Genomic DNA, 27,180 nt, shown 5'->3' on the forward strand with positions numbered 1-27,180 from the left:
AGGTCGACACAGGGCTTCTCCGGCCGAGAAGTTTCCATTCTTAATAATTTTAAATCTGTTTACGAGAGTTAGTATTGCCTGTAACCCTTCACGAAAATGAGGCTCGCCGACTCCACTTTGCATCTAAAGCTCGAATGCCCCGGGAAGAGTTAACGTTGTAGAGTAGGGGGTGAAATTTCACTCAAATGAGGGACGGGGTTCTAAGTGTGTCTTGCCAGTGCTGTGTTCTACCTAATGAGAATGAAGAAATTTAGGAAATCGCCTCTTATCTCCAGAGAGGCCTTCAGCAGGAGTGGCTTATATTGACACTAAGGTATATTTGGTGTATTTTAGTATTTTAATAATTTCACTTTTTTGCATTGAGAACTGTGCAGAGTTTCACATCGTATACTTAAAAGTTACAATCGCATGTGATAGAGTTTTTGGGCCAAGTCAAATCATAAAATATTTTTAAATAAAAATTTTTTAAAATAACCACAATTACAATTTGTCGTTTATTCCTGTTGCAAGTTGTTTTAAGACAGTTTCAAATGCTTTGGAACAATATCCCTTCCAATGGAGCCTCAGTCTTTCTAGGCTTTCCCCTGGGATACAACTTCTTCATATCGTCATCTTCACATCCTGTCACAAAATACTTGAGTGTCTTCATAGCAGAGAACTGCAACGCAGATAACAAAGGATAGTGTGTATGCTCAGAATATCTATGTGTACTCAACATTTAACTGTGTTGTACTGGTCAGAAAGGTTCAACTGATCACAGCTTCTCAAAATTAAGTGAATACACAGATCACTTGGGGGGATTCTTTGAAAATGCAGATTCTGCATCAGGAGGTGTGGAATAAAGCTTGAAATTCTGCATTTCTAAGCAATGTAATCCTTTCTCCTGTGGGTGTGTGCATACCTTGGCTTGGTTGCGCAGCAGAAGACAATGAAAGAAAATAATATTTTAAAAAGAGCTTTCCTTGGACAAGATGAAATTATCATGCTGCCCAACACCTGATTAAAAGTGCTTTATGAAATTTTTTCATGACTGTGCCAGTATTTAAAAGTGAAGGAGAGGGAGTAAATGATAGAACAGAGGAATTAGGCTTAGAATAGACCAAAATCCTTGGCAACTTTCAATAGCTAAGCGTGAGGGGTTTGCAAAGGAGCTGGGTGCAGCAAACCCTAATGTTGGAGGGGCTGATAGAAACTGTGTGCCACATAGTGCCTGAAAATTTACCTAAACCATGTTTGAATTAAAATATACCTTCAGTTCTTACTCTCCTCTGTGAAGTCTTTCAATGCACTGTCCCCATCAGGCACAACTGATTATCACCAAATCTGGGTATACAGGTGTACACAGTCTTCATCTTACTTACCACACCTTCCTGTAAGAATTTAAGTTTCTGCTCTCTTAGGAACGGGCAACTTGAGGACAGGCACCATGTCTTCTTTCCAGTTTTGTGTCTGTAGTATCAGGCCCGATGCTTTGGCATGTAGAAAATATGTTCTAAACCTTTCTTTCATAAATGAATACCTACATGGGTAATTGTTTACCATTCATTGTAAAGTCGAACCTTTAATTTTCCCTAAAACAAAATTTACAAAACTTTGTCCACAAACTATGTGTTAAAGGACGACATTCAATTTTTATAAGAACCGTATCCTTTAGTTCTGTAACAGGAAGGACTATAAACTCCAAGAGGCAAACACATCCAGAGTAGCAGAGGGCTAGGACAGCAAACCACAGAGATGTGTCTCAATCCTCCGAGGAGCCTAGAGAGACTCCGGAAATACCCGGGAGGGGTGGGCTTGGTAGGGAGTCGGAGACGCACTTCCGGCCTCGGCTGGGTTTTGTTTTTTGGTTTTTTTTTTTTTTTTTTTGGTCTGTGGTAAAAGCGGGGTGTCTAAGAAATAGCTGCGGGTGGGGGGAGCACGGAGCGGGGCCGTGTACTGGGATCCGACAGTCACAGTCACGCGCCCCTGCTTTGGGAGGGGCCGATGAATACCTTAGCGATTTGCAGGGTTTGCCGTCTTCCCACCTGAACGTAAAACTCCTTGAAAGTCAGCACGTTGAGCAGAAACATGAGTTCGATCTTGACCGCAAGTCAAGGCAATGATGTTGAGGCGGAGACCTGGATGGTGGCTACGAGGTCCAGGGTCTCCGCGCAGCCTTTGCATGATGGGCTTTTGATAGTGAAAATGGAGGAAGACTCCCCCGGAGGTCTGGAGTCTGACCCAGCCCCAAGCTGTCAAGATCCCGAAACTTCTCGGCGGAATTTTAGGAGGTTCCGTTACCAGGAGGTGGCTGGACCCGAAGAGGCGCTGAGGCGGCTCAGGGAACTTTGTCGAGGGTGGTTGAGACCTGAGATGCACTCGAAAGAGCAGATCGTGGAGCTGCTGGTGCTGGAGCAGTTCCTCACCATCCTGCCCCAGGAGCTCCAGGCCTGGGTGCGGAAGCACTGCCCCGAGAGCGGGGAGGACGCTGCGGCTGTGGTGCGAGCTCTTCAGAGACCGCTTGATGGGCCTTCACCCCAGGTGAGGAATGAAGGTGTGCTGGTGGTGATAATGTGCATGGCCGTGAGTTTCAGGCGTTCTTTCCTTTGTGTGAACTTTAGGATGTACGTGTAGTGACACGCACAGTGACAAGATTCGCCCAGAAGATCCTTGTGATATAGACCTCTCGGATATGGAGTATTGTTCACTCTTCGTAAGACACCCTCTTGTCTAACTTGGCAATTTTGAAAAGAAGTCAGGGCTTCTGTCCTTAAATGATTTGTGCTAGAACAGCAATTCCCCCATGGCATTGAATCCAGTTTTACTTTTTAACTACTTGACAGCTTCAGCTTTTCACAATTGATAATGATACTCTATGAAGCCTGGAAATGGAGTTAATAATTGATCATGACTACATGATGAAACTCCATGAAAATCCCAATAGTATGGGGTCAGGGAGCTACCATAGGTGAACACACCCACCTGTCTGGATGGTAGCACACTCCCAAACTAGAGGTGCCTGTGCTGAAGTTCCTGCACTTGGAACCCTCCCAGATCTTACCCTATGTATCTCTTCATCTTGTATCTTTTATCATATCCTTTATGATAAAACAGTAAGCCTAAATTAGTGTTTCCCCAAGTTCTGTGAGCTGTTACAGCAAATAATCTGTGGGGGGAGAGGAAGAGGGACATGGGAACCTCCATTTGTAGCTAAGTTGAGCAGAAATGGGTAACCTGGGACCTGCTACTTATAATTAGCATCTGAAAGGGAGGACAGTCTTGTGGGACTGAGCTTTTAAGCTGTGCGATCTGATGCTATCTCCAGCTAGATACTGTCAGAATTAATTATAGGACACCCAGCTGGCATTGCAGAATTGCTTGGTGGAGGGAAAACCCTTGCACATTGGTGACCAGAAGTGCAGACATGAAGCATTCTGTGTCAATAGTAAAGGAGAAACATAGAGAAGTGAGTTGATGTCTACTGGGGTACTTTTAAATTTTTCACTCAACAAACATCACCTGGCGTTCCACAGAGAATTTGCACTGGGGGTCGCCTTCACCAAAAGCAGATTCAATATAATTACAATTATTATAATGCTGTAAACTTTAAATATTCAGTGAGGGACAGCCAGTGTATCTTACCCTATACTTTTTATTTCCTATTATTTCATCCCATTTAGCTGCTACAAACTAAATAAGGCTAGTTAACTAGTTTTAGGCATCTTTTGTGGTTATATCTTTTGTGGTTATATAATTTGGGTTTTGTCCAAATTATCTGTCCAAACATTGTCTGTGAGCCATAAAGGTATAATGGGTGATTTTGTTATTCATCACAACCCCTTTAAATACCAGCTATTTGTTACTGAGGTGACTTTTGGAAAGCCACTAAGGCTGGGGGCTGGTTGCCAGGAGAACCAATCTTGAGTAGAGGATTGGAACTTACATCCCCACCCCCAGACCTCCAGGCCATCAATGGCCAATGGTTTAATCAGTCATACCTGTGTGGGGGAGCCTGTAAAAAGTCCTGAATTACAAAGTTGGTGGAGATGCCAGGGGAGCAGCATATGCTCTAAGAACAAGTAGTTAAGTCCCTGCCCCTTCCCACACACCTTGTTCTATGCATCTGTCTGGCTGTTCTGAATTACAGCCATTGACGACAAGCTGGTCATCAAGTGAGTAAACTGTCCTGAGTTCTGGAGACACTCTAGCAAATTATTTCAACTCACGGAGGAGATGGAGGGTTGTTTCAACCTCTGATGTATATAGCTGGTCAGTCAGAAGCCCAGGTGAGAACCTGGATTTGTGATTAGCATCTGAAATGAGAGCAGTCTTGGAGGACTGAGCCCTTAACCTGATGCCATCTCAAGTAGGTAGTGTCACTGTAGGATACCCACTAGTGTCACAGAATTGCTTGATAAATGGAAAACTCACAGATCTGATGTGTCACAGAATTGCTTGATAAATGGAAAACTCACAGATCTGATGTGAGAAGGGAAGTGTGGTGATGGACATTCAGAGTATTGAGAGCAGAGGGGTCATACAGGAGTGTGCCTTTCCATTATAAAGAGACAGGAGAGACTCCGGAGAAATAAACTTCATTATACACAGTCCTAGAGACAGGAGGCCTGATGGGCCTTGCAGAGTCTCATGGAAAGACACCAGCGCGGCCAAGGTGCAGATGACAGGAAGAAGGGGAAGATTTAGGCCAGAGCCTGTTGTGGTTTGGAAGGGAAAGGCAAGGCAGGACAGGGTGAATAGGACTGGCTAGTCTGAATAATTTCAGCAAGCTGTAAATTTCAGGGGTGTTTCTAGCCTCCCAGTCCCTGGCCCTGGATGATCAAGGCTGAGGAGTGTCAGTTACCTCTTGGGTGCTTGGCCAAATCGAGGTGGTCTGGGATCTGAATGAACCCACCTCTGAGCGGAGCCCTTTGCTCTGAGAATTGGCTAGCATTAAAAGGCGCAGTCTCCCCAGCCAGACGGGTTTTTTTTTGTTGTTTTTTTTTAAATAAAGATATCGAGAAGATTTAAAAATACATTCCCCTTCCCTGTCAATGAGCCAGAGAGCCTTGGGGTCAGATTGTAACCCATCACTGGAAGTGAGACAGCCATCTCCCTTTGCTAGTTTTAGAATCTTCCTTTTCTAAGAACTCTGCCTTTAACGTCTATAATTTAAAGTCACATTTAAATTAGCCATCTCAAAAGATCATCTGAATTATCTTATTTTGCACTGGTCAAGGTGTGGGAAAGGACATTTCAGAGACAGTGTTGGAACGTAGGGCTTTCTTGTAAGTGTACATTTTTAATCTCTTTCAGGTTTCCATTTTGATAAATCGTAGTGACCAGGCTCAAATGAGTATTAGCTCCTCCCCCAAATTAGCAGTGACTGTCCACAGAATGGCTTTTCAGGATTATAAGAGAACACCAGCCTCTGTCTTTAGTCACTTTGAAACTCCCGGGCAGTACAGGACTCACTGGAAATGACCCTGTGACCCTGGCTGTTACCTGACTCTCAGTGCTGCGGACTCCCCTAGGCCTGAGACTAGACTCTCCCGGGCTAGCAGGGACTGAGAGGAGGTCTCATGTTGTTTCAGGGGTTGGTGACGGTGGAGGATGTGGCTGTGACTCTAACCTGGGCAGAGTGGGAACGTCTGGACCCAGCTCAAAGGGACTTCTACAGGGAGAGTGCGCCAAAACTGTGGCACTCCACCAGAAACACGTTCTCCCTGAGTAAGTGCTATGGCTGGCTTGTTTCTAGCTGTGTGTGTGATGTTCTTGGTTCTGTGCCACCCCGAGACATTCTACTGGTCACAGGTAGGTGACCCATGCAGCACCTTTCAGTTCCATCTCATTAGGGAAAGATACAGCTTTTAATTTGGGCTCATTTAAAATATAACACAGAAAACATTTTTAAAAATATGGGCACCTCGGGCCTCCCCGGTGGCGCAGCGGTTGAGCGCTGGGTTGCGAAGCTGCCCGCAGCCTCTGCAGCACCAGTTTGATCCCCGGCTGCTCCCCAGCCACCAGAGGAGGGTCCTGCATGGCGCGCGGACCTCTCCTGCCGCCCGCTGCTTCCTTCGGCAGTGTTCCTCAGTCCTTCTGCCTGCCCTGCTCCCCGCTCTGGCTCTGGTGAATTCTCTCGCCCTCCCGCGCTTCTGACTGTACCCAGTGCTTGTATAAATCAATCAATCAATCAATCAATCTTTAAAAAAAATATATGGGCACCTATGTTTCTATCAGCTGGGTTTATCCTATTTTAATATTTGGTCATACTGGCTTCAAACTTGTTTCTTCAAAGAAATAATTACATTACAGCTATGGGGGAAGCCTTGTGTACCCTCCCTGAGGCTGCTCCCTTCACTGCCCTGGGGTAGCCAATGTCCTGTTGTGTGCCACATGTCTAGATAGATAAGTGTTTACATACAGATATAAATGTATTAAACATGTGTATAAACATGTAAATATATAAACATGTAAGCATATAGTATTTTTAATATATTTTTTTAAGATTGATTGATTTATTTATACAAGCACTGGGTACAGTCAGGAGCACGGGAGGGTGAGAGAATTCACCAGAGCCAGAGCGGGGAACAGAACAGGCAGACTGATGAAATACACTGCTGAGGGGAGCAGTGGGCGCAGCAGGAGAGGTCTGCGTGCCAGGTGGGACCCTCGCCAGTGGCCAGGGATCTAATTGGCGCTACAGAGGCTGTGGGCAGCTTCGCAGCCCAGTGCTCAACCGCTGCGCCACCAGGGGAGGCCCTTTAATATTTTTGATATATAAATTATACCACTGTATGATTCTGTTACATTTTGCCTTTCTCAAATCACATTTTTCAGATTTATCCATGTTGTTACATGTAACTCTAGTTATTAATTTTTAACACATATATTTCATTGTATAAAAATGGTGAATTTTCTAGGTGGCTTGCCACAGTGAGATTGAGAAATCAGATGTCATTGTGATGTCTTATCCTTGGTGTATGATCTATTCATGTAGAAACCTTCAGAACTGTTCTGCTGGTATGAAATTTGACAATGGGTGTCATTTAGTGCAAGAGTTTTTTAAATTCATTGTTCTAAATAGTTGGTGGACCCTTGTAATAGAGCTACCCCATGTCTTTGACTTGCAAGAAATTTTTATAGAAATCTCTTACTGTATTTCTTCATTTTAAAATTTTCTTCTGAGATTTCTTCAGTTGAAGATGTTAGAACTGGTAGGCTGATCCTGTGAGCCTGCCTCTCTTCCCCTCATTTCTTTGTCTCACTTTCTAGGAAATCTGCTTAATTTATTTTCCAACACTTACACTGAAATACTTCTGCTTTCATGAATATTTTCAAGAGATTTTTTTTTTCTTTAAACATTCTTTTTCGGGCCTCCCTGGTGGCACAGGGGTTAAGTCTCAGCGCTATCAAGCTATCGGCAGCCACTGTAGCACAAGTTCAATCCCCAGCCAGGGAGCTACCCACATGGCACAACAAAACTCTCCTGTCTTGCCCGCTGCTCCCCTCAGCAGTGTATTTCAGTCAATCTGCCTGTTCTTCTCCCCACTCTGTCTCTGGTGAATCCTCTCACCACCCCCACCTCTGATCTGCACCCCAGTACTTGAACACATGTTTAAAAAAAAAATTCTTTCTCCTTGTTCTCCTCTTATTTACCTGAGAATATTATAGCTTATTAAATTTTCTCTTGATTAAATGAAACATTGTATGTTAAATCGGCATTTATTTAGAGGTTTCTCTGAAATGTGAGTAAACTTTTACTTTGTATTTAATAGTCAAATGTGAGATTTCTGACGGAAACTGTATGGGAGTGGGACTTATGAACAAGGATTCTTCAATATAGGGTGCGTCAGCAGGTACTATTTTACGTGGGAATTTCATCTGTCAGTATCTCAAGGACTTTTGAGGATTGCCAACTTTTACTATAGACAGATCCATTCAACAAATTTTTATGGAGTGTCTGCAATGAACCAGGTGCTATTGTAGGTACTAGGATGCACTGGAGACTAAAGCCTATGAAACTCCCTGCCCTTTATGCCAGGAGTTTGGAGCTAACAGTTTGATACCAGAGCAGAGGGTATTGAGGGTTTACCAAATGATGTGTCAGTTTTCACTTGATTCTAATTTGAAAATGGTGCCTCCCGACATTGCAGTTACCTGGAGAAAATGCAGGTCATCACTGAATCAAATTTCCCTTGTTAAATCATCCTGCACTCTGGATAGAGACTGTACCACCCCTTTTGACACCCTTTCCAGAGTTTCTGCTCATAAATGTTGACTTGTACAATAGTTGGTGGGGTGGGCGGGGAGGACAGTGGTAGAGAAAGCTTGGTGGACGTAAGCATGAGAAAGAAAGAAAGAAAGAAATGAAGAATAAAAGGAATATTTGTACAGGCAAATGTGAGCACATCTGACAGGTTAATTAAAATAATTTTGCCTCAAGAGTGGCTTCATGTGGAATATTAAAAAGGTTTTGGGGGGCTGTTTTCCCACTAGCACTTGTTTATTTCACTCTTGCAAAGGGTTGAAATATCAGCAGGTTGTTTTTTGGTTTTTTTTTTTAATATCCCAGGTTTGGAAACCAGAACTGAGAACAAAGAGTTGATTCCAAAGCAAGAAGTTTTAGAAGGAGAGCCACAGGAGCAGCTACAAGAAGGGCCCTGTTGGAAGACGCCCGTGCTCTCTGAGTGTGGAAATACTCAGGAAGATGAGGTAGAAAAACAGTCAGGAAACCCCTCATCACTGAAACTTGAAAATTCTCCTAAAGAGCAAGGAGTCGCCAGCATCTCAGGCCTCAAGAATGGTTCCACAGAAGAGAGAGACTACAAAAGTAATGAATTTGGGAATAGCGACAGAAGTTCAAACTTGCTTCTTTGTCAGCAAGTCCAAAGAGCAGAGAGACCCAGTGATGGTGCCCAACATGGGAACAGTTGCAAACAGGGTTTTGATATGGTGAAATGTCAAGTGGGGAAACCTCACAAATCTGTGGACAGGGAGGAACATTTCCGTGGCCCAGGCCTTTTTGAAGCCCAGAGGCAGGTTCGCGAGGAAAGGCCTTATAAGTGTGATGACTGTGAGAAGAGTTTCAAACAGCGTTCTGACCTCTTTAAACACCAGAGGATCCACACTGGGGAGAAGCCCTACAAATGCAAGGAATGTGGAAAGAGCTTCAGTCAGAGTGCCGCCCTCATAAAACACCAAAGGACACATACAGGTGAGAAGCCATACACATGTCCCAAATGCGGGGATAGCTTCAGACAGAGCTCGCATCTCAAGCGGCACCAAAGAATCCACATAGGTGAGAAACACTATAAATGTAACGAGTGTGGGGAAACCTGCCGTATTTCCAACCGTTTTAGACATCAGCGAATACATAAAGGGGAGAGACCCTACACATGTGAAGAGTGTGCGAAGAGCTTCAAACGGTGCTCTGACCTCTCCAAACATCAGAGAATCCACACTGGGGAGAAACCATATGGATGTTCCGTCTGTGGGAAACGCTTCAGCCAGAGTGCAACCCTCATCACACACCAAAGAACTCACACTGGAGAAAAAACCTTATAAATGTCCTGAATGCGGGGAAAGCTTTAGACAGAGTCCACATCTTATCCGACACCAGAGAATCCACAGAAATAAAGTCCCAGCTTTCTGACATGCTCTGCCTGAGCTGTTTTTTTTATGATATTTCTTTCATTGTCCAGAAACTACATTCTTTGGCTTTTGGAGTCTTTCTGTCAGTCATTATCATATTTTTCTTGGGCATCACTCCCAAGAAGGATTCAGGCTAACTCTGTGTTTTACAGTGGTGAGACAAAGGGGCATGCCCAAGATGCGGTGGTTATGTGGCAGTGACAAGAGCAAGGGCTGACACGTGACGGATTCTTTCCTCCTCTCTTTACTGTTCTGCCTTTGGAAGAGATCTTGCTCATCTAGTTATCTCCCCAAGAAAGTGTTTTAGTCACTTAGAATTGTCTTTTTACTTAGATGAAGAGGATTCCAAATACTTTATAACCAAAAACACTTGTAAAGCTCAATGCATATAAGAGGCACTATATTTTTTTACTTTTTTTAAAAAATGAGTTTTGTAGACTCCATTCTGGGAGTCTAGGGTTTCAGTTTTGTAACTGTTTCAAACAATGGAAGGCAAGAGAAACCCCATCCAGACACATTTAATTCTGGTTCGTATATCCTTTGCACAGCTTACTAAACAGGGTAATTTCTTTGATAACTTGGTTTCTGAAAAAGATCCCCATTAAACTTTCCCTAAGCTTTTTTGGTACATGTGGGCTCTTGTGCTATCTGATAGCCTGAAACATGTTTTTTTCTGTTGAGGCCTCTGAATGTAAGGGACGTGAGGAAGTGCTCCATATGTGTCCGTGGGGATGTTCCAAAAGAGGACATGGGACAGAGAGGTGGCAAAATATTAACTTGGTGAAAAAAAAAATTAACTTGGTGAATCGGGGTAGGTGGCTTAAAGGCATTTTCTGTATTGTTTCGTGACTTTGCGAATTTGAAATTATTCCAAAATAACATCAGTACTGATTCACTTATATTAGCAATATGCACTTTGAAACATTAGTGGAAGAAAATATATTATGATAGTGACACAAATAATTGGCCACAAATTAAAATTTCAGAGAGCCACCCTTACAGCATATTTTACTATCAAGTCATCTATTTCTACTATAAAATTTACTTTAGAATTCCATGTATATTTGATCTATATTTGCATTCATCTAATTTCTCCTTCATTTCTACCAAGAAATGCTGAAAAATGAAGCCACCTGGATAAAAGTTGAGAATGAATTTGAACTAGGTCCAGACCACACAGGTGTTGTGACTTGAATGCTGAAATCTGGGTAGTAGTCACTTAGTGCACTATAAACCAGACGTGTAAAATGAGAAAATGAAAGGACATATCAAACTTTGTAACTTATTTTTAGTCATTTAAATTTACACACAGCCTTTCTAATTTATAGTTTAACATTATTAGCTTAAGTAAGTAAATAATATTTGTGTTATTTTTCTCTTTGATTTTAATATGGCAAAAAAAAGTTCCATTGGTATTGTCAAGAAAAGATGTACCTTTTCTAGTAGAGTGAACTATTCTAGACTGTTGAGGCCAGCTCCTCACCATGATTGATTGAACTGATTGTTCAGTTTATCCAGGGAAGGATAGTGGGTGCAGTCCAAAAGCCAACAGAAAATGCCAAACTTGAACATTCTTACCTTTTCTGGAAGGCTAGTTTGGAGCTCTTATCATATTACTCTATGTTAACCAACATGACCACTGCTAATCTGTGCTCTAGGCCTGGGGGTTATCTAGCATCATGGGGAAGACAGGGCCCCTAAGCTGCACTTGCACTCTTGAGGTATGCTTCTCTCTCCCAAAGCAAGGCTGTAGACCAGCCCTATTCTACCTTCCTTCATGTCTCAGGAATTCTACCAAAAAAATTTTTTTCAGCAAATCAAACATTTTACAGTGATCATTTACAAAAGGGAATGAAGTCCATTTGATTTAGTTGTAAAGAAGACAGTGACACAAAACGCAAGTTCTAAGTCGTCAGAGTCTCTCTACCTGTCCTTTCTAACAAACCTGTGATGATGGTAATACTCTGTATCTGTGCTGATTCTGAAATGTAGCTTTTGGGAGGAACTTCACTTTTTAGTTTTTAAAAACTTTCCCTTGGGACAGATGTAGCTAATGGTGGGTGTGTTTTATGTTATTGCTGGATCTTTTTTTTTTTTTTAAAGATTGATTGATTTATTCAAGCAAGCGCTAGGTACAGTCAGAAGCGCGGGAGGGTGAGAGAATTCATCAGAGTCAGAGCAGGGAGCAGAGCAGGCAGAAGGACCCAAGTACACTGCTGAGGGGAGCAGCGGGCGGCAGAAGAGGTCTGCGCGCCATGTGGGACCCTCCTCCAGTGGCTGGGGAGCAGCCGGGGATTGAACCAGCGCTGCAGAGGCTGCGGGCAGCTTCACAACCCAGCGTTCAACCACTGCGCCACCGGGGAGACCCCCTATTGCTGGATCTTTAGTTGCTGTGCCTTCCTTTCTGAAAAGTTGGAAGCTGTGCCTTATGTAAACATAAGCTTATGCTGTGCCTTATGTAAACATTTCATAGCTGGAGCCAGACTCCCACATACTCAGGTCTGGAACTGCTTTTCCAGTCCATATCACCAGTTTGCTTTTAAGTGGGACTTACCTTTCTCTCATTCATTGGCTTATTTTCTCTTCTGTCGGAAGTTTCAACTTCTTAATTTTGCTTAGGGACACACTATTTGGCAAGTATTTCTTGTCAATTCAGGCTGAGCAATACAAAAACACTGATTAAGTGGTTTTGGAACCCAATAAACAATCTAACAATCATCTTCCTCCTGCAAGACTTAAGATTTCTCAATTTTATGGGGTGCCACTTACAACTTTGTTCTTATTCTCAACAGAATTTTCTGTTTTGATGTGCTGCAAAGGAAGACATGGACTTGGTAGGAGAAATAAGATAATAAAATCAAGTAGAAAGTAGAGGGGATTTGAGTAATATGAGAGGATTTTTTAGTACCAACCTAGGATGATTAGGATATTAGAATTTCAAATGGGTTTCTTGTATTGAGGGGACTGCAGGAACAGAAATACAATCAGCTCATCCTATTTAGCCTGAATGCAAGAGTGTGCTTATAGTAAGTGGGAGCAAAAGGAAGGAGAGGTGTTGAAATGTGTTGGAGAGGTGTGGAAGATAGAGAAAAGACAGCTAATAAAGCAGCTGCTGTGGTGAGTGAATTGTGTAACCTCATGACAAGACTCTGACAACAGGGTAAAATACAAGCTTTGGCGATGTTCCATCCAAGAGGAGAGCGAAATCTATAGCACATTCCCATCAAGTAATGGCTGAAGCCTGCCTCTAGGATTTGCTAGCTACCCCGCAGAGCAGTGGCCCTTCCAACGTTAACTTAGTGACCACTAATGTATGGAGAACAGTTTCTGCCTTCTAGCACCAATCATAGTTCTTTCAGAACAATTTACACAACATCCTCTTTTTCACTTTACAAGACCTGTGCTTGCTAGACATTTGGGGTACACAATTCAAGGGCATCTTGAATCTGTCTCCCAAAGAGCAATTCCTAAGCCCTCCCCCCTCTGAAATAAACTCTTGCTTTTCGCAGTTTAAGCTTCAATTTGTTGACATATTTTAATGTAAAAATGTGAAAAATAGGTAAGTACATAACATGTTACTTGGAATTACTCTTATGTTACACAAATGCCATTATTAAACAGCAACATAAACCAGTTAGCAGTAACAATTAGTTGTATTTGAGAGTTGTAGTAGTATCTCTTTGTGGTTTGAACTGGCATTGCCTCAGTAACTAATGATGCGGAACATTTTTCATGTACTTATTAAATGTATAGTTACTGCTTCTTTGCCTTAAGAAATCTTTGTCCTCGAGTCATGATAATTTCCTGTGCTTTCTTTTAAAGGTTGTATAGTTTAGTTTTTACATTTAGAGCTCTGATGCAGCTCTATTTAATTTTTGCATACAGTATGCATTCTGGGTTGTTGTATGTTCTACATACGTCAATCAGTTCACTGGTAGCTCTCCCATACCTTTAATATTTTTTGTCTAATTGTTCTATGAATTGCTGAAAATGGAGTGTTAAATTATCCAACCATTAAGCTATAGATTTTTTTTCTTTAATTCTGTCAGTTTTTAGCTTGTGATTTTGGAAGTCCTGCTACTACTGGGCACATATATATTAATAACTTAAAATTAGGGCCTCCCTGGTGGTGCAGGCAGTTGAGCCCCGCACTGTGAAGCTGTCGTCCCGGCCCGCCGGTGAGAATCCCACCTGGCAAAGCAGACCCCTCCTGTCTCACCCGCTGCTCCCCTCAGCAGTGTATTTCTTCAGTCTGCCTGTTCTGTTCCCCACTCTGTCTCCAGTGAATCCTCTCACCCTCCTGTGCATCTGGCCTGTACCCCAGTTCTTGTATAAAAATAAATAAATCTTTAAAAAAAACCCTTAAAATTATAAATCATACAATATAAAACAGTAATATTATATCGATAATTGTAACCCTGTTACACTTTTTTAAAAAGATTTATTTATTTATGCATGTAAGAACTGGGGTACAGGCCAGAGGTATGGGGGGGTGAAAGCATTCACCAGAGACAGAGTGGGGAACAGGACAGACCTGACTGAAACACACTGCTGAGGGGAGCAGCGGGTGAATCAGGAGAGGTCTACTGCGCCATGTGGGTTGCTCCCTGGCCGGCCAGGGATCGAACTCATGCTGCAGTGGCTGCCGATAGCTTCATAGGTTGTGTCTTAACCCCCTGCACCACCAGGGAGGCCCCCCCTTTACACTTTTTAACCATTATTACCCTTGATGAACTGACCCTTTTATCAGGATAAAATGTCCTACATATATAATATCCCTCTTCTTGAATTCTACTTTATCTGATATTAATATAGCCACTCCAGCTTTATCATTATATACAATTTTACTATATATCTTTGTTCATCTTTCAAACTTTTAATTCCTAACAGTGTTTGTAGTTAAAGTATAACTAATTTAGATACAGTTGAGTGATGCTCCTTTATTCAGTTTCATTTGTAGTGTTTCTTTCCTATAATTGCTGATATGGTTGAATTTGGGTCTATCATTTTGCTGTTTATTCTTTGTCCCATGTTTGTTTCTCTCTTCTGCTTTCTTTTGGATTAACCATTCTTTACTAAGCAATTTAATTCCTCTATTTGCACCACATTTTAATGGGTGTTCCACTTGGACTACATTATCATCTGAATTTCTCACAATCTCCTTAAAGTTATTATCATACCTCATGTAAAATATAGGGATTTTTTTTTTTCTTTCCTCCCACCTATATCCCTTGATGTTCAGTATTAATTCTTGGACACCACCATATTTCATGAAATTCTAAGACAAAAAATATACAATTGCAGTCAAAAGTTTAACTCTTTGAAAGTCATCTAGTCATTGTCTTCATTCCTGATTCTGGCATATAAATCCTCCTCTAAGCTTGTTTCCAGTGGTTAATATTTGCCACTATTGGACCATGGGTAGCAAGTACAATACATGAGCCTGCTAGGTAGAAGTAGCTGAGAAAGCTGTAACTAAGCTTAAAGGAACACATTTGGCAAGGTTCAGGGATAGAGCAAAAGTTAGGATCAGGCAGGCGTGTTTGTACACATGAAGTTAGGAAAAACAAAAACATCCAAGCAAAGGAATCAAAAATCAGACCAAAAAGATGTTATATAATGAGCAAGAGGCGGAGGTAAGCAGAAAACAAGGACATAAAGAGCCGGGAGCTAATACAGACTGCTATAATCCTGTCACCTCCTATCTCATGGAGTTGATCCTTGTGCTGGAACTCTAAATCAGTGGTTTCTTAACTTTGCCAGCACATTGGAATTACCTGTGAGGTTTTAAAATTCCCAATACCTAGGCTACACTCCAGCTAAATTTAACCCAAATCTCTGGGGCTGGGGCCCAGGTATATTTAAAAATTTCTCAGATGATTAAAACCACTACTTTAAATGTTTGCAAACATTCGAGTGAACAAGTAGAGTACAGGGGTAGAGAAAGTTTTTCTATTTCCCTAGAGAAACTTCCTGATAATTTTCTTCTTTGGGATCTTGATCCTCCCCACTTTGGCTTCAGATTGAAACTACTATTTCAAACTACTATAGCCTAGGAGCAAGTAATGTTTAGTCTGCTCCTCTGATTAGTTCTTCTATGGGTATTAGACGTTCAGCTCCTGAACTCTGATTCTCTGAGTAAACTAGATTTTCTCCTTCTGAGCTCCCCTAGAAATTCCCTTCTCTACTGCTTCAGCTATTTCTGTTTTATAACTGAAATATCCTTATATATCTTTTGTCCTCTCCCATATCGAATAGCATTTTAAGGAAGAGGGTTTGTGTGTGTGTGGCACAGTCTTCCCTGTTTTTATACTATACCCAGAAATATTCAAAACAGCTTTATATAGTCAGATAAGAATACATCATTTCATGAATTTACTTTATGTCGATGAAGAGCTGAGCGGACATTGAAAGTTTTCTTACATTTGTAGGATTTTAGTCCTGTATGGGTTTTCTGGTGTTGAATAAGAGATGAACTCTGGCTGAAGGCTTTGTCACAATCAATACATTTATATGGTTTCTCTCCAGTATGAGTTCTCAGATGCTTTGTAAGAGATGAGCTCTGGCTGAAGGCTTTCTCACATTCTTTGCATTTGTAAGGTTTCTCTCCAGTATGAATCCTCTGATGTCTTACAAGAGCTGAGCGGTCACTGAAGGCCTTGCCACATTCACTACATTTATAAGGTTTCTCCCCAGTATGGGTCCCCTGATGTTGAATAAGAGCTGAACAGTAACTGAAAGCTTTCCCACATTCACTACATTCATATGGCTTTTCCCCTGTATGAGTTCTCTGATGTTGAGTAAGGCCTGACCTGTCACTAAAGGCTTTTCCACACTCTTTACATCTGTAGGGTTTTTCTCCAGTATGAACCCTTTGGTGTTTAATAAGGGATGAGGTGTCATTGAAAGCTTTCCCACATTCCTTGCATTTATAGGGCTTCTCTCCAGTGTGTATCCTGTGATGTTGGATAAGGTATGTGCTTTGGTTGAAGGCCTTGCCACATTCATTGCACTCATAGGGCTTTTCTCCAGTGTGAATGATATGATGTTGAATAAGGGCTGAACGATGACTGAAAGCTTTCCCACATTCATTACACTCATAGGGTTTCTCTCCCGTGTGAATTCTCTGATGCTGAATAAGTGATGAGCTCCGATTAAAGGCCTTTCCACATTCATTACATACATAGGGCTTCTCTCCAGTGTGAATTCTCTGATGTAGGATAAAGGCTGAATAGTAACTGAAGGACTTCCCACAGTCATTACACTTCCAAGGCTTTTTCACTGAGTAAACTTTCTGATGTTTAATTGAGTTTGAACTTTCCCCAATTTCATTACAATCCTCCATAGGATTTTTCTTGTGTTTAATTATGACTTGACTTAAATCATCCTTCTGATTTCCTTGCTGCTTTTCTAACGTGCCTTCACATGCCCAGGTTTCTATTAATCTGGAGTCCCAAAAATCATCCTTCTTAAGTCTTTCTATTATCAGTTCCCTTTCAGATGATACTTCTTCATAAACATTCTGTTTTGAAAGGGACTCTTTGGCTTCAGGAATAGATTCAGAGTCTGAAATAAATTAAAGGTACAAATGTTTGTGTTCTCTGTGCTCAGATAAATAAAACTGGTATGTCAAGAGGGCAGATAAAATAAAAAATGTTAAAAGCTATTTATTTGAATGTTCTGAGAAAGAGTCTTATGTCAATGGCAAATGATGAAGTTTCAGGGAATAACAGAAATGGGAGAATGACTAATGAGGAACAATAAAGGTGAGATAATGAGGATGCCCTAAGAGAATGGAAAGCCAAACAGACTACCCAGGGAAGGGCACAAGGAGAAGAGATGAGAATAAACATTAACAAAAAATAACTGATGAAGGGGGAGTAAGACAAAAAAGAGGTTAAGATCGAGCAGTTTTGGAAAAGTATTAGACAAAAAAAAAAACCCTGTTCATTGTAATATCACCTGGAAGTAACCATTTTTGACTTTTTAAATAGTTTTCTCTATTTCCACTAGTTCAGATTTCTTGTTTGTCTTCAACATGACAATGTATCTTCACTAGTCACTGCCTCTTTCCTGCTTTCCTTTCCCATGCTCCCTTCATTTACCCCTCAATCTCTCTCTCTTGCTCCTTTTTTTCTTCCTTCTTTTTTGATAATAGCTAAATTTCTCAGATTTTGGAGAGTCGCTCATCACATAGTTGCTCCTGAACTCACTGCAGCCTGGCATCTCTCCCCACACTCAGCTGGAACTGCTCTCATTGGAGTCACTCATTCATTTATCTGTCACCTAAATTGAATGGCCCCTTTTCATTTATTCATCCTTGTTTAATTTGGTCTGTCAACACCACAACTTGACAGTGTTAACCATGCCTTCCTCCTGGAAATAGTCTACCTTTTTTTCCAGTTATATTCATCAGATATAATTGACACGTACATCAACATTTTCTCTTGACTTCTGTGATTCTAAGCTCTCCATGTTTTTCTCCTGATGTCTATTTCTTTGGGGTTTTTTTCCTGCTGTTTCTTCTTAAATGTTGATACTTCTCAGTGTTCAGTCTTAAGCTCCCTTCTTTAGCCCTGTCCCTCCGCCCCCACAACACTGTCTCCTTTAAGGACTTCATTGAGTACATGGTTTTAAATCCCTTCTATGTATCAATAATCCCAAATTAATACCTCCAGTATAGTTCTCCCCCATCCCATATATCAAACTATCGACTTCATTTAACTAATTGGAAATAACCATTCTATACCTTAACTCATCTTCTCCCTCAACATTTACATTCCCCAAATTTCACCATGTGAGAAAATATCACCACCATCTTTCTTGTTGACAAAGACATTAAGGTAAGAATTTGGACTCTAAAACCAAAAGGTTAGTTTTCAAGGGTAGAAATCACACCTTTTGTTCATGGTATTTCTCAGGGTCTATCATAGTGCTGGCAAAGAGCAAGCACATGTTAAATATATACTGTATAAGTTGCGTTGTACACAAATAATACAAATAATGGGGCAACATGGGATGGGCAAGATACCTTTCTTAAGATCTTTTTATCTCATAATAGAAATAAAACCAATGTTTGAGTAAAATATATTTTTAATGCTGCCATGATTTTCATAAATTTAGAATATGATGGTACACAAAGTTTAATATATGTTCTGAATATAACATTATTCATGGCAAATAATTACAGTATTTATTATGTGTAATCCATGATTCTAAAAGTGTAGATATGTTAACACAGCTAATCCTCATAAAAGCTCCCCTCCATTTTTTTCTAGTTGAATGTCAGAATTTCAAAAATCATATTGAATTCTTCCTTCTACCCTAATAACCACAACAAACAAATCGCCAAGTTTCATGGCCTATAACTCCAAATCTCTCTCAAATCCATTCTGTACTACCCCTCTCCACTTATTACGACCCCAATTCAGCCACCATCACATCTTGCCTGTTACTAATATAACAACCTTATAAGGGGTTTGCTTATATCCTCTCTCCATGTACTATTCCCCAGCCTCATTCAAATCTGATTGTATAAAACCGCAACCAAAGTAATCAAAAGAACCAGAAACAATGATTACTCAGATATCAGAACTATGCAGGGACTTAAAATCACTATGATTAATATGTAAAAGAACTGTGGAAAAGGTGGACAATATGCATTAACAGTTGGGGAATTTTAGCAGAGAAATGGAAACTAAAAGAGAAAATCAAATGGAAATGCTAGAAACGAAAAAACCATGGTAACAGAGATGAAAAATGTCTTTATGGGTGCATCAGTAGTCAACAAAACTAAAAATCAGTAAACTTGTAAAGGGTCAATAGAAATTACCAAACTAAAATATGAAAAGGGAAAAAGTGAAAAACAAACAAAAGAAAGTATCTAATCTATGGAATAATATCAAATTCTTGAACACTGGATAACTGCAGTCCCAAAAGGAGAAAAGAGACAGAGGAAATGGACAGAAATGATTGATGAGTTAATAATGGCACCAGAAGAGAAGGAAAATCTTATATAAAGATCATGTTTCTACCTTAAGTAAAAACAGGAGAGCAAATTAAACACAAAGTTAACAAAAGGATAAATTAATAAAGACAAAACCATCAATAAAATTAAAAACAGAAAACAATAATCAATTAAATCAAAAGCTAGTTATTTGAAAAGATCGATGAAATTGTTAAACTCCAAAGAAAACCAGGACAGAAAAACCAGGGACACAAAGTACCAATATCAGAAATGAAAGATGGTAAATCATTCCCAGATCTCACTCAAGAAGAAATAAGATGCGCCTTCCTGGTGGCTCAAGGGGTTAAGCACAGCACTGTGAAGCTGTCCGCTGCCTCTGCAGCACAAATTCCATCCTGGGCCAACCAGGGAACTACCCACATGGTGCAGGTCCTGTCTCACCTGCTCCTCCCCTCAGCAGTATATTTCAGTCAGTCTGCCTGTTCTGTTCCCCACTCTGTCTCTGGTGAATCCTCTCACCACCCACACCTCTGGCCTGTACCCCAGTTCTTGTATGCATAAATAAATCTTTAAAAAAAAAAAAGAAGAGGGCCTCCCTGGTGGTGCAAGGGGTTAAGCACCACACTATGAAGCAATTGCAGTCCCTGCAGCACGAATTCAATCCCCAGCCAGCCAGGGAGCAACCAACCCACATGGCGAAGCAGACCTCTCCTGTCTCGCCTGCTGCTTCCCTCAGCAGTGTGTTTCAGTCTGCGTGTTCTGTTCCCCACTCTGTCTCTGGTGAGTCCTCTCACCCCCCACATCTCTGGCCTGTACCCCAGCTCTTGTATGCATAAACAAATAAATCTTTAAAAAATTATTTTCTAAAAAAAAAAAAAAAGAAGATGAAATAAGATAATCTGAATGGCTCTATATCCAGCAAGAATTTGGATCCAAGATTAAAAACCTCTAACAAAGCAAACCTGATATGCAAATAGTTTTACTGGATCATGCTTTTGGCATGATATCTAATAAAACTTTGCACACAAAAGGTAACAAAAATTGTCTCTGATGTTTTTAGTTTTAGGTTTTATATTTAGGTCTGTGACAGAGGATGTGGATAACCTCACAGGTAACCTGAGAACCTATTACTTGCAAATATAGAAGGGGGCAGCCTCCTGGGACTAACTGATTAACCTGTGGGACTCTGACAATATTTTCAGGTAGATGGTATCAGCCTTGAGTTAAATTATAAGACACCCAACTGGTGTCACAGAGAATTGCTTGGTGTAGGGAAAACCCTGCATATATCTAATAGAAGTGTTAAAAGTGGGCCCTCCCCAGTGGCGCAGCGGTTGAGCGCTGGGTTGCAAAGATGCCCGCAGCCTCTGCAGCGCTGGTTATATCCCGGGCTGCTCCCTGGCCACCAGAGGAGGGTCCCACATGGCGCGCAGACCTCTCCTGCCACCCGCTGCACCCCTCAGCAGTGTACTTCGGTCCTTTTGCCTGCTCTGCTCCCTGCTCTGGCTCTGGTGAATACTCTCACCCTCCTGCGCTTCTGACTGTACCCAGTGCTTGTATAAATAAATAAATAAATCTTTAAAAAAAAAAAAAAAAAAAAAAAAGAAGTGTTAAAAGTGATGTGTGGTATGTGAAAAGATAAAGGAAACACACCCAGGGAAGCAATGCACAGGAGGGGAAGAGCTGAGTTTTTCCTTTATGGTGTGTAATCCATTTTGAGTTACTTTCTATATGGGCATATGGATTGAGGTGGTTCTTCTTCTTTTTTTTTTTTTTTGTGCACATGGATGTCAATGTGTTCCAGCAATATTAATTGAAAGGATTCTCATTTTAACATTGAATTGCTTTTGCCTCTGTTGAAAATTAATTAACAATGTATGTGTGGGTCTCCTTTTGCTCTATTTTAGTCCATTCATGTACTGAACATTACCCATTCACCAACATGACAAAGATTCAATTACTGTAGCTTTGTAAGTCTTAAAATCAATATAACTTGAAGCTGTCCTTTTTCAGTTCCACATATGGTGAACTTTTAGTTACCAAACGAGAAAAGAAACCCAATTCTGAGCTCACAGTGGTCAATGATCAGGGCCCTCTGAATCTGAAGCAAAACTATGGTATTTTAGATGACATTGTTTCATGAAGAAGTTTATGTCAAAGTAAGTAATTTGCATTACAAAATTACTTCCTTACCCCAAAATACCAGGCTCCCACAATTCTCCACCTTCATATCCAGGCCCATGTACCTATGGGCAGAATTCAGCTGTTCCACTTCCACATGGGTAAAATCCATTTCCTCATCCTTGACTGTCACTAATTCCTGGAAAACAAGCATACTCTTTAGAGGAATTGGTAATCCCTGAGAAAAGAGAACAATCTAGAAGAGGAAGTGATTTTTAATCTGAAGGTTAACCCTTTTTTAAAAACTATTTTAGTATAATATTCTAAAATACATGAATATTAGTCTGTGTAAGGGAATATAATAGCTATCATTTATAATTTATTTTCTATAATCTAAGTTCGCTCAATGAACTCTCTCTCATAACTATATGAGGTAAATATTATTATTAACATTACTTGCAAATGTAAGGATCAGATCTGAGATTTGGACCCAGGCAGTCTGACCCTAAGGTTATACTATTTACTCTTCCACCACTTAAATATTTTACCAAAAAAATCTAATATAAATGAATCATTGAATGATAACCAAATGTTAATTACTGATTGTGCTGTAGATGGAATAAGGTTCAAGTATGAAATTTACACTGATTCCTAAAATATTCTGAGATTTTATAGAAATTTAGCTGGATATCCTAAATATATATATAGGTAATCATGTTGTTCTAGTAGAGGCTTCTTTTTTCTCTGTACTTTCATGACTTTTAGATTTTTTATTATCTATTTGTAATTAAAGTTGTTCTGAATGTGCTGAATTTAAATTGAAAATGGTCAACTGTTTCATAAGATTCATACTTTATTATAATGATAGTCATGTGAGTATACTTTGTTGATCATGATTAACTGGCCACATCTTTTCAGTCTCCTTTCCTGGTTGCTGCCTTTTAAGTATTTGAGAGCTTCTGGACTTAGTAACTGGATCTCATTTGTTGTATCTCTACACTTATTCCTTTAGTGATCACAGTTTCATAGTTTAAAATACCACCCACACAGATTAGTCCCAAATTTAATGTACTCGTCTGAGCTTTCCTAAGAGCTTCAAGTTTCAAGGAAAAAAAACTTTGGTTCAGTTCTTCAGATTGGATTTCCTTGGACCTCTAAAGCAAGATAAACGGAAAAAAAAAAAAAAAAAAGGATATACTGTAAACACCAAGATAAGATTTCAGGGTAAGGAAATTAAACTCAAACTCACCTGGAACTCAACAGGAAGGAGCTCAATAGTAGGTTCCATTTTTTCTATGCTCTGTTTTGGGGACTGGAAAGTATCCTCAGTAGTCTTGGCTGGAGGAGTAGGAAAAAATTATGAAGGGTGGGTCTCCCTGATGGTACAAGGGGTTGACACTCAGCACTAAGGGGCTGTCCGCAGCCACTGAGGCCTGAGTTCGATCCCTGCCCGGGGGAGTTGGCCAAGTAGCACAGCAGACCTCTCCTGTCTCGCCCGCTGCTCCCCTCAGCAGTGTATTTCAGTCAATCCGCCTATTCCGCTCCCCACTCTGTCTCTGGTGAATCCTCTCACCCCCCGCACATCTGGCCTGCACCCCAGTTCTTGTATGCATAAATAAATAAAACAAATCTTTGGGAAAAAATCTATGAAGGGAGTAAACTTTCTCTTACCACTTCCAAATTCACCAGGACAAAAACTATCACAAGGCAGCTGAATTATATACCTGAGACCTATTCTACCTACTTAAAAAGCTCTGATGAGGGTAGAGTAAGACAATAAAGTCAAAGTGCTCTGACCAAAAAGTTAAACTCACAGGTCCAAGAACCTTTTGGAATAATCTGTCATGGGTGGAAAAGTGTGACCACCTTTTATCACAAAGGGAAGCATTAAGAAATATTCTCAGGGGGGATGTGGATGAGAATAGACATGCTGAAAGAGGTATGTGAGACTACAGAATGTGTTAGAAGAAGTCTACTTAGTATTTCCAAACATGGTAGTTTACTGAGAGTTTCTCTACTTTGGGTCCTTCTCCTGGATGTCTGTTTCCCATGTAGTAGCACCAGACCTTTTCATCCTCACCAAGGGTATTTCCCCTCTTTTAAGTCTATGTTTATTTCAGTAATTCTTACCTTCTTCCTCAATATCAATGGCCAGATAATCCATGCTTAGCTTCTCTTCCTTGTCCAGTTATTGCTGTGATTTCACTTTATTATTCACTGTTTCAGGTGAGATGGACATGGGCTTCTCAGCAATACAGAAACTGCTTCTTTGTGTATCTTTCGGCTCTACCTGAAGCTCTGGAGCGAGATTTAAGTTAGGTTTACCTTCCTCTAGAATTGACTCCTGCTTCTCCTAGGAGATTACTTACTCTGAAACATTTCTAGGTCCTCCGAAATAATTCTACTTTGCTTGGAGCCTTTATTACTTAGGTTAAATTAATTTCTACATGTGGAGGATGGTCCTCTGGAGTTCCAAGATCAGTCACTACATGCCATATCAGGAGAGAAATCAGGGTAGCCAACTGTGGACCCCAGACCCTGAAGAAACTACCAGGAGAGGCTAAAACACAAAATGTTCATAATGTGGCCTGTGGTTTTGGTGGCAGTAACTACCGTAAGCAAAGATCCCACAGTTAGTTCATCCTTAAAATTCATAAACACAAGATGGATGGAGTTGCTATATAGTCAATTCCTCAATCCTGCTCCAAGACCCTGAAAATGTATAGGCTGGGAACCCCCTGCACGTTCGGAGCTGAACCCCAGGCACCAGCCCCCAAATACAAGCAGGACCCAAAACTTCAATAGAGCAGGGCCTCCCTGGTGGCGCAGGGGTTGAGACGCAACCTATGAACCTGTCCGCAGCCACTGCAGCACGAGTTCGATCCCCGGCCGGGGAGGTGACCCACATGGTGCAGCAGACCTCTCCAGTCCCGCCCGCTGCTCCCCTCAGCAATGCTTTCGGTCCATCTGCCTGTTCTGCTCCCCACTCTGTCTCTGGTGAATCCTCTCACCTCCACCAACCCCACACACACACCTCTGGCCTGTACCCCAACTCTTGTATACATAAATAAATCTTAAAAAAAATTTAATAGAGCAAAGCACATAAGGGGAATAAGCTAATTACTGACGCCATCTTTTCTCTCTAGCCTGCAGGTGAAATCCCTTAAGGTTCCGGGAGGCTTGACCAGGTTCAAGGCCCCACCAGCGGGGGGCGCGCGCGCTCTCCGCGCCGCAGGGCCGCGCCGCCAAGCCCCGGACTCGCGCTCCCAGAATCCCCCGGCGCGCACGCCCCTTCCCCGCGCCCGAGGTCGCTCCCCCGAGGGCTGAGCTTCAACTTCACTTCCGGGACGCCCCTTCGCTCCCCGCTAAGCCCGCAAGCCCAGCTCGGGACCCCGCTGGGGCCCCCCCGCGGGATTCCTCTAGGGCCCGCGGGTGGGGTCGGGGTGCCGCCGGGGCGCAACCCTTTCCCCGCGGAGGCCCCTCCCGAGAGCGCGGCGCGGGGGCGGCGGGCCTCACAGCCGCGCGCGCCGAGGGGCCGGCCGCGGAGAACCGCGCTCAGGCCCGGCCTTCTCTTACCCGTGGACGGCGGCGGGCCCGGCCGCGGCCCAGGGCGGGGTTCCCGCGAGGCCGCGCTTCGGGAGGGAGGCGCGGAGGACGTAGTCGCCCTCACAGCCCCGGAGCTGCGGCGAGACAATGGGCTCGAGGCCGAGGCTCCGTGCAGACTCGCATCTGCGCACTTGGAGGCGCCGCGGCAGTTTCGGGGGTCCCGGCGGAAGGACTCCACTTCCCAGAGGGCTCGGGGACACCCGTGCCTGGACCCCGGGCTCTCGCGGAGCGAGGCCAGAGGATTGCGGGCCTTCGCTGGCAGCCCGAAAATGGAGATAATTTCCCACCTGATGGGTCTCCTTATAAAATGAGAAGCTGCAGTTTAAAAGCCCTCAAGGATGTTAGTATCTATTGATTGGAGGTGAGCAGCGGGGGACCGTTAAGCAATCTTCCGTAGTGGTTTTCGTTCTTGGCTATAATGAAGCCTCCATCTGTAAATCGAGTGCGAGTGCTGATTTTGTTGCAAGCTTTCTGGCCGGTTAATAAAGACCATAGCACAGCTGAGAAGCCATTGTCTTGATTGAAGAGATACAAAAAAGGAACATGAGTAGGAATGAGTTCATAAGGAACAGATGTAAGAACGAAGTAAATGGGAAGGTTGACTAGGAAGCGAAGAATTAAGCGGACTTTGACTTTAGGAGGATAAGTACTGGAAAGGCCACACTTCTTGAGCCAAAGATCAACCAGATAGATACTATTTCCTCAGTGTCAGAAACCCTCAGGTCTGTAGTTCCCGTACTTCAGAGAAAACGGACAAAACTATGAGTGAGAGAGAGAAGGGGAGAGGTTGGGAAATTGATTTCATCAAGATGACAAACATCTACCCAGGGAGACTGCTACCCCTGGTCTGTCCAGAAAGCCAATAAAACTATTTTCACACCAGAGTTAATTCATTAACAAATTCTCTTCATACCCTGTTTTGATGTTCTTTCTAAAGTCATCTGAATGTTTTATTTGAAGCATAGTCTACATAAGGTCATTGCTGATGAAGATGCAAACAAGAACGTAAATGTTAGCTCTTGTAAGTTTTTCTTTCTTTCCAGATTGCTCTTTAACCATGTTTAAGTGCCTGTCCATTGCTGATTTGTTCATATGAAGTCCCTTTGGACTGAGAAGGTAGGGGAAAAGTTCAAGTTTGGAAGTAAATGGGAAGAGGCTGGCCACTGAATTCTTCATCCCAGTTTTGCTAAAGAGAAAATCCATAACCCTATTCCAGATATCACTTCGAACATGCAACCCTCTGATCTGAAATTAACGTGCTGTTGTGCAGCCAAGACACCCTGGATTTGGCCCAATTTTTTTGTGCCTTCAGGATTTCCCTTATTTTCTTTGGAATTGACTGTGAGTTCTTCCTCCTTTTATAACTGGGTTTTTCAAAGAGAAGTATAAATAAAATAGGGGAGAAAGATACTGGTCTTGTTCTAAAGGAGTTGCTATTTATTTCATAAGACTGACCACAGGATAAAATGTGGCAAAAATGAGTGAGGTATTAAAGATATGATGGGTGGGCAAAGGAGGGGGACTGAGTATCAACTATGTAAGTAGGGGAGCCTTCCTGGAGGCAATGGCTTTTGAACTGAGGTTGATGAAGGAATGGAATTGCAGAAGTGTAGGAGAAAGAAAGGGCTTCGCTGGATAGGAGGCCAAAACTTTTCCTGGGTGTTCCCTCTCTGGTCCTTACTGATGGCACTATTCTGACTGCCTTGATCACCACACGGTGGCGCTCTAATTCACCAATTCTTAACATTTGCCCCTTGGGAGTGCTCAAGCATTGGCCTTGTCTCTGTCAGTCCTGTCTTCTCCAGCCATTTCCAATCTTGGATGTTTCTTCCCACCCAGATACCCCTCACTCTCCT

At 41.9% G+C, this 27,180-nt stretch overlaps 2 protein-coding genes across 3 annotated transcripts; one reads left to right on the plus strand and one right to left on the minus strand.

Annotated features, from left to right (window-relative positions):
• The first annotated feature begins 1,873 nt into the window (after positions 1-1,873).
• Positions 1,874-10,937, plus strand: ZNF394 (zinc finger protein 394). Its single transcript, XM_037507015.2, is given in 4 exon segments — positions 1,874-2,520; positions 5,571-5,706; positions 8,552-9,531; positions 9,533-10,937. Coding segments are annotated over 4 exon segments (1,668 nt in total). The 5' UTR covers positions 1,874-2,067; the 3' UTR covers positions 9,632-10,937.
• Positions 10,938-13,045: 2,108 nt separating this feature from the next.
• On the minus strand, positions 13,046-25,381 carry LOC119241616 (zinc finger protein 501-like). 2 transcript variants are annotated; one of them, XM_037507032.2, is made up of 5 exons: positions 25,295-25,381; positions 23,849-24,016; positions 22,968-23,056; positions 21,791-21,917; positions 13,046-17,196 (listed from the first exon to the last, which is right to left on the minus strand). In XM_037507032.2, exons 2-5 carry the CDS (start codon positions 23,880-23,882, stop codon positions 15,998-16,000), a joined length of 1,449 nt encoding a protein of 482 aa, XP_037362929.1. In that variant the 5' UTR covers positions 23,883-24,016; positions 25,295-25,381; the 3' UTR covers positions 13,046-15,997. The 2 variants fall into 2 exon arrangements, with proteins under 2 accessions (XP_037362929.1, XP_037362930.1); XM_037507033.2 differs by lacking the exon at positions 25,295-25,381 and adding an exon at positions 24,847-24,904.
• Between the last annotated feature and the right edge of the window lie 1,799 nt (positions 25,382-27,180).

The sequence above is a fragment of the Talpa occidentalis genome, unplaced genomic scaffold (assembly GCF_014898055.3).
Source record: "Talpa occidentalis isolate TD23 unplaced genomic scaffold, MPIMG_talOcc4v2.1 talOcc4.12, whole genome shotgun sequence".
In the NCBI taxonomy this organism is placed as follows: Eukaryota; Metazoa; Chordata; class Mammalia; order Eulipotyphla; family Talpidae; genus Talpa; species Talpa occidentalis.